The sequence below is a fragment of the Ctenopharyngodon idella genome, chromosome 13 (genome assembly GCF_019924925.1).
Source record: "Ctenopharyngodon idella isolate HZGC_01 chromosome 13, HZGC01, whole genome shotgun sequence".
Taxonomy (NCBI): Eukaryota; Metazoa; Chordata; class Actinopteri; order Cypriniformes; family Xenocyprididae; genus Ctenopharyngodon; species Ctenopharyngodon idella.
In genome coordinates, this window is record NC_067232.1 from 14,333,363 (window position 1) to 14,340,779 (window position 7,417).

The window sequence follows — 7,417 nt, forward strand, 5'->3', positions numbered from 1 at the left end:
TAAAAAGAAAAGTTATTTTAAATAAATGCAGGTTCCGTGAGCATGAGAGACTTTTTTCAAAAACCTTACTGACCCCAAACTTTTTAACAGTAGTGTATAATTAATTATATATTAAAATACATATATGTGTCATTTTTAAATATTATTAATTTATAATATATTTTAGCAACTTCTACATTTTCCTCATTACCTCCCCTCCTGTGCCCATCTGTCCTATTGTATAAAAAGTCACAAAAACAGCTGGGAGAGTAAAGATTATGTCTGTGTTAATATTTATTAAGATAAATCTGCTTTACAGTATGAGGAATACAATCTGTTATTTCCTGTAACAAAAATAATCATGATTACATTTGCGTGAAACAGATGATTAAAAGAAAAGAGATTCTTAATCGAATAAAACCACACCTTTAAATTACACCTTAAATATTTCACTTTATACTGCTCTTAACACTCACACCATACTTACTGAAAATGGGCCAAGACCGAAAATAAATGAGGGAAAATGCAAGTGTAACAGAGAAAGAGAGAGAGAGAGAGAGAGAAACGGCCAACAGCATGTCTGTGCAAATTGTATATGAATGCATATTGAGCCACTGTACAGCAGCCCGAAATCTCCCTAAGTTTAACCTTTATTAACTTTCACTAATCACAAATAGATTATTTTTGTTTTTTTATAGATATAAAGTCCTTTATCTCCCATCTGGATGACTGGGGTGCATCTCTGGTGTGTATGTCAAAAGGACAATCATTACCCAAAGGTGTAGTAGTGCCTGCAATGAAAAACATACATTCAACAAACAAATAAATAAACACGGTAAACACACTAAACACACTTCTTAATCTTTACTTCCAAACATTCCTTGACACGCTGTGAACTCACCATATAAATAATAACAAAGACCCTGGCCATGGGGTAACGTCTGAGAAAGATTCCTAAACGTATACTAGAGGAAAAGAAAAAACAGTTTTAATGCTATTGGAACACTGTAAAATACATTTATCAGATTTCCAGGGACGCCGTTACCTGAAGCGGTCGATGGAGCTGGCCGCTTTACGGACCTTCCCGTACACTCCTGTACCTGGTCCGTCTGCATCACTAAACAGGATTGGTGTGTTCCTCTGCCTAGCACCTGTACACACACAATCTTGTTGGGCTTTCAAAAATTAAATAATTCCATTCAAAAAGCTTGAGTTGAGTGGTTTGATTAGAAAACGTCCCATAAATCCAGTCCTATCATGCAGTGCACTGACCTGGTCCCTCCATGGCAGCCATGTTGATGTTTGAGCTGCTGTTCTGACCACCCTGCAGGCTCTTCAGTTGTTGTTCAAGTCTCTCCAGCTGAAAGACCAGCGAGTTTTTCTCTGTGCCCAGGGCCTCTAACATGGTCTGCTTCTGAATCAGTGTCTCTGTCAGCTGGTGCAAACGGCCCTCCAGCTCCGCCTGACTGCTGTTGCTCAGAGCCTTATTGGTCAGCTAGCAGGAGAATTGGGAAATTCCCCATCAAAATTCAGAAAACTGCACAGAGGTTTCTTTTAAACATGCTTACTGTAAAACCTCAATTGCTATTCCATCCTTATAAATTTGTGTCCACCATGCATGTGTATGTGGGGTACCTGGTTTCTAAGCTTCTGGATCTCATCTTCACGGTCTTTGACGCGACCCTGAAGGGTGATTTTAGTGCGATGATGCTCTTCCTCAATGTACTGCAGTTCCTGCATTAAAATTAATCAACATTCACTCATTATTCAGCATATTCCTCAACCACAATACACCCTCTCTAAAAACATGAATGGTGCCATCTTAAGTACCTGTTTGGATCTCTCCAGTTCTGCCTCTATGTCCTGTTTGGCTCTGATCTGCTGGGCATGTTGTTCCTGTACTTCAGCCAGCTGTTCTCTCCAGCTCTCTGCCTCAGTGAGCGCCTGGGTTTCCAGATCCTAAAGAAAACAGAAGCGAGGAAAATCAAATATCTAGAGTGTTTGCATCTGCATTAGAGCTGGCCGATATACATATCAAACATTCATTATACATTTCAAATGATTTTGCTGCAGCATTGTAGATAATTTGATTTTATTAATTTTTTAAGTGAAAGAATGAATGTTTGGCATTTTTCAGAAAATATTTTAGTAAAATATAAGTAAATATTGCTATTTATTACTATGTATTATTATAGTGATGAATGTAAATTAATATAATTGAATATGATTTTTAGTTGTGTTCATCTAACGTGAAATAATCAAGACAATTTCTACAATTTTCCAGCTACATTTGTAATGATATATAAGATGATCATATATTTCCATTGATTTTGCTGGCAATTAAAATTAAGCAACATTGTAAATATTTGTGATTTTAAACTATGCTTTTATTAATGTGATAAATAAATATTTTTCTTAAACTTAGAATATTTTAGTAAATATAAATGATAAATAAATATGTAAATATTGCTATTTATCACCATGTATTATTATAGTGATGCATATAAACAAAAATATTTAAATCAAATTTTTAGTTGTGTTAATTTAGTGTAAATTTGGTGTTTGGTATAAATTTTGGTCCTTCAACCTTTCAAGTAATTTAAAAGCAAACCCACAAAAATAAAGAGACATACACTACATAGTCTAAAAAAATCTTTTTTAAACCATATCACTCAGCCCTGATCTGCATGTGTGTGTGCTTTATATCCATAAACTCTTCATTAGAGTGTGTATATTTTGGAATTTTGTTCGGTGTGTGTACCTGTATCTCTGTCCGCAAGCTCTGTACTTGGGCCTGTAGTTTTTGAATCTCTTCTCTTTGCAGCTCTCTCTCATGACGTAGCTCTTCGAGTTCAACTCCGGCCCCGGCCCCCTCCAGCACCTCCAGACCTGAGCCCTCCTTTAGACTGCTGATCAGCTTCTCCTTAGACTGGAGAAACAACACACACCCATGATACTTCATACTCTTATCAAACAGACATAAAAGGTGACATGAAAAGAGAGAATGAGACCTGTAATATGCGTGATGCTTTGTTTTTGTAGTCCTGTAGTTCCTGTTTGGTGTACTCTGCTGCAGATCTGGCACTTTTGACCTGTTGCTGTAGTTCCTCAGCTCTCTGTTTCTCTTCAGTCACCCGACGCTCTGCGTTTGTTAACGACTCTGCCAACGTCTGACGCTCGGCCTCCACCTTCGCCAGTCGTGCTGCAAACTCACTCTGTGAGAAAATGGCACGTAACTTTGATCTACCAGGTCCATCTGTTTATCTCTAGATCCTACAGAATGTCTTTGGACTAACAGAGACTGCAACATAAAACCTGTTTTTTATAGCCCTATTTACACCTGTCAACTCACCTGCATCTGTCTGTAGCTCTCCTGCTCTCTCTTCACTGCTGCGTCTGCATCTCTTGCTCTTTCCTGTAGTGTCTGTAAAGCCTGAGACTGAAGACTGCTGCCCTCACTCTGATCCTGAAGAATCCTAAAACACAAAAAACATCAAATAGCATAAGAGGTTTGTTTATTCACAGAAGAGAAGATATGGGCTAAACCAGAAGTGATCTGCTTCCTTGAGTTGTTGAAGAGACCAACCTGACCCTCTCGCTCTGAGCTTCCTCAAGCGCTGAACTTCGGGCCTTCAGTAGCTGATCTGCCTCATCCAGTCGCACTTTCAGGACCGCCAGCTGACCATCTTTTGCCGACAGGGCTTCTGTGAGGTCATCAACCTGCGCGCTCAGCTCTCGAACCGTGCGATCAACGCGAGACTGGTCCGAGTTCCACTTGTCAGCACGAGCTCTGGCAAGGTTCACCTCTACACAAGCGGAGGAAATAATCACTTAATGGCTTCCTAATGCCGGGTACAAACTGCATGATTTTCAAAGTCATCAGATCGCTGTTCTTCTCACACTACATGACTGTCTGGTGTACCATTTAGTTGCTGCTGTGTGCACATTACACGACGGATCGGCGACAGAGGCTCACACATTACACAACATTTCAGTAGGAAGAATAGGTAGACTCTGTCTGATCTACAAACTACGTTTCACAACACATGCGAGAAGTGATACAGGAAATAATGTAAAGTCATGCATGAGACGAAACTTCTCTTCCCTATTGTGATGAATATCCAAGTGAACCTGCTTCTTGAATGAGAAAGAATATCTAGGGGGGACTTGATTGGATCGTTGAATCATTGTCGTTTGCTATTGGTCGATCTCATGTGAGTGACAGGTTGTAGCGCCCTCGCGCCAGTAAACATCAGGGGAAATTATTTTGAAAGATTATAAGTGCACATGAATTAAAAAAAGATATGTATGGACAAATCATTTCTTAAAAACACTGCAATATACTATTGAAATAAAACAAGAACTGTCCATTTTGATTTGATTGATGTTGACTTTAAGTACTAAAGTCAACATGACTACAACTAAAACTGAAATAAAAATAAAGGGAAATCTAAAAAGAATTATTTAAAAAAATAAATAACTAAAAATGACAAAAGCACATAAAATTACTAAAACAAACTAAAATTAAAATGAAAACTGAAAAAAAAATAAATAAATAAAAGTATTCAAAATATTAATAAATGCTATAATAGTATATAACTAACTAATACTGATTGATAGCATACAGTTCAACAAACACAGGTCAGAAATCTCTCTGGCTCACCCTCCTGCATGTCTTTGGCTCTCTGGATTAGAGAGGCCATCTCCTGGTTGAGAGAAGAGACTTCATTGCGCAAAAGTTGGTTCTCGAGACGAAGACTGGAGATCACCTGCTCCTGGCCTTGCTGCTGCTGAAGCTCTTGATGGCGGTCCTGATGAGAGATCTCCGGTGTTGGCTGGGCCTCTGCGGGAACATCCAGCCCTGGGTTCAAACTCTCTAAAACAACAGCTGGACAGAAGATAAAAAATAAGAAGGTACAAAGAGGAAGAACTACAGGAGATCAAAACTTTAGGTGTGTGCCTAAATTCTCTTGTAGCATTTAAAATATTTTTTGATTTTAGTGTTAATTTAGACAAAATAGATCAAATAGTATACATTTTATTTAGACAAAATAATATGTTTAATAATATGTAAGTGTATTGTCATTTCAGCTTAATTTTATGGTAAATACAGATTCAATAAATTCAAACATTTAATAAAATTCAATTTAGAGAAAAAAAAAAGACAAAATTCTGTATATACAAACTCTATGAAAGATTCTTTAATTGTACTTGTAAGACAAAATAATAAATCAGTCATTTAAAATTATAAATCAGCCATTTATCAGTTGTCGGGCATGACAAATTAATAGTACTTTAAAGCGGACAAAGAAGTGACAAAGAAGTCTTTACATTTACTAAAAATCAGACTTAGATCTCATTATGATCCATTTTAGTTGTATCCACTTTCTACTATCCTGCTTTTTGGAACTGAGCTACCTGAATGTTATATTAATTATTAATATTCTTATTTTTATTATTGTTACCATTAATATTATGCATTATTTTATAATATTAATATATCAAATATAAAATAATTTTCCACATTGATGCAGCATTGTAAGGCAGTTCAACTAAGAGGCTCATCTCTCCCCTGTCATTAACCTGTAATGGTCAAAAAATTTAAATAGGCCAAAATTCTTGCCCTCAAGAAAAATGAAATGAACCAAATGTCAGAACACATGATGTTCAATGTATCTTTTGTACCTTGGCTTTGATCTCGAGTGGAGCCATCCTCTGTTTTAAAACTTTTAACACTGTGTGAGCTGTTTGAGAGAGAGCTGAGGCTGGAATTTCTGGACAGGCCCTGCGTGGAGGAAGGCGTTGCAGTGACAGAAGGGCCCATCTGGAGATCGCTGGCCACAGAGACAGGGGGCATCTGGGTCTGAGTTGACCCTCCCGTAGGACCCAAAGCTTTAGACGCTGTTTCTCTCCTGACCTCCTTTCTTTCGCTCTGCGGTGGGTCCGAACTGTTCAAGAAGTCAAAGAGCAAATCGTCGTTCACTTCTGGCTTTTTGGGTCGCACAAAGTTGGACGATACTTTGCTGCTAGAACCCAAAGGCATAGCGCTGGAGACATTGGCTGTACCAGCCAAAACCGTGGCTTTGGGTTTCTTTATGTTTCCAGCAGCTGCAGAGATGAAAGCTGAATTTCCAAGAGATGAGGCAGAGATGGAGTCCCTGTGCTGTTGTTCATGGGTGGAGCTGTAAGCTGCAGAGTTGTACTGGATGGAGTCTTTGGTGTCAGGGCTGTTGTAGGACAGAGAGGACTGCTGAGCATTTTTTGTCAAAGCGCTGGCTGCACCCTGGTCCACTTTATTCAGGAAGTCCTCTGCCTTCCCGGCAAGATCAACAAGCCAAGACATCCTAAGATCCTCTGGAAGAGAAAACATGCATGCAGAGATGTTAAGGTGAAGACAGGCCTGCTAGCCTGTCATGCTATATAATTTATGTCACCCCTGTTTCTTGCATTCAATGACTCACCCATATTTCAGTGCTTTTAAGTGATCATTAAAAAAAAATAAAAATAAATAAAAATAAAGAAAAACAGATAATTTTTGAATCTGAGATACCAACGTGAATCACATGATCAGTCAGATCTGTAATGTTTGACTTCTTCAATGCAAACACGAGTTGAAAATAAAACCCATCCCTTAAAGTATACTCAGGATCCACGTCCAGAGCTTTTAATATCTTCTCATTTAAATCAATGATAATATTCTCTAACATGAAATATAATATTATATATATATATATATATATATATATATTTATTTATTTTATTTTTTTTATTCAAATTTATAAATTATTTCAGAATCCATCAATTGATTATACTAAGCATAGCAAAGGAATAATTGCTTATCTATAGTTTTTGACATTTCTTTCTAAACAATATTTGTTTACATTTTTGCGTCTAAATCACTTAACACGGTGTATTTATACGAGAGATCAGCTGTCACTTTAAAATCACTATCCACTACATTTCGCCTAGATATCGAGTAAATAACGTGTTCATTTGTAGAGCAAATCCTCTAAACAAACTGACAGTAGTGTTGAGCATCGCATTGTCAGTTTCACGTCTTCTGCCCTATAACAGCATTTAAGGTTAGATTTGCTGCACGCATTGGTACTTGTACCTGAAGGGGCTCCGATCTCTCAGAAAGTAAATAAATCTTGCAGGGGCATTTTCTGGTGAATTTCAGGAGAAATTGTGTCTACGGCTGTCTTGAGAGCTTAACGGTGACTGTTTTTATCCAGTTTCTCATTCTGATCCAGACCGACGTGGACCAGGAACTACACGAAGGACCCATAACAGTGCGCCCTGCACACTGCCTGACTGGAAAAACGTCGAATGCTGTTGCTCTGCCTGATTGCAATTGGGTCATTCCAAAGTCCCTTTCTGTAATGTTGTAATGTAAGAAAATTAAATATAATATATATTACATATTATATGTATAATA

The 7,417-nt window shown here is 37.7% G+C and overlaps 1 protein-coding gene across 1 annotated transcript; it reads right to left on the reverse strand.

Moving 5' to 3' along the window:
• Positions 1 to 255: 255 nt before the first annotated feature.
• Positions 256 to 7,287, reverse strand: golga5 (golgin A5). Its single transcript, XM_051917496.1, has 13 exons — positions 7,094 to 7,287; positions 5,665 to 6,333; positions 4,643 to 4,867; positions 3,566 to 3,785; positions 3,332 to 3,455; positions 2,991 to 3,194; positions 2,741 to 2,908; positions 1,810 to 1,938; positions 1,615 to 1,713; positions 1,252 to 1,474; positions 1,025 to 1,130; positions 881 to 944; positions 256 to 770 (listed from the first exon to the last, which is right to left on the reverse strand). Exons 2-13 carry the CDS (start codon positions 6,320 to 6,322, stop codon positions 690 to 692), a joined length of 2,301 nt encoding a protein of 766 aa, XP_051773456.1. The 5' UTR covers positions 6,323 to 6,333; positions 7,094 to 7,287; the 3' UTR covers positions 256 to 689.
• Positions 7,288 to 7,417: the final 130 nt, after the last annotated feature.

Bases quoted from the DNA above. Each gene is read 5' to 3' on its own strand.
- golga5 (XM_051917496.1), bottom strand. From the start codon at position 6,322: ATGTCTTGGCTTGTTGATCTTGCCGGGAAGGCAGAGGACTTCCTGAAT. The intron at 4,868-5,664 runs GTACAAAAGATA...TCTTCTGTCCAG, and splicing joins CACTCGAGATCAAAGCCAAG to CTGTTGTTTTAGAGAGTTTG. The intron at 1,939-2,740 runs GTACACACACCG...TGTTTTCTTTAG, and splicing joins GCTTGCGGACAGAGATACAG to GATCTGGAAACCCAGGCGCT.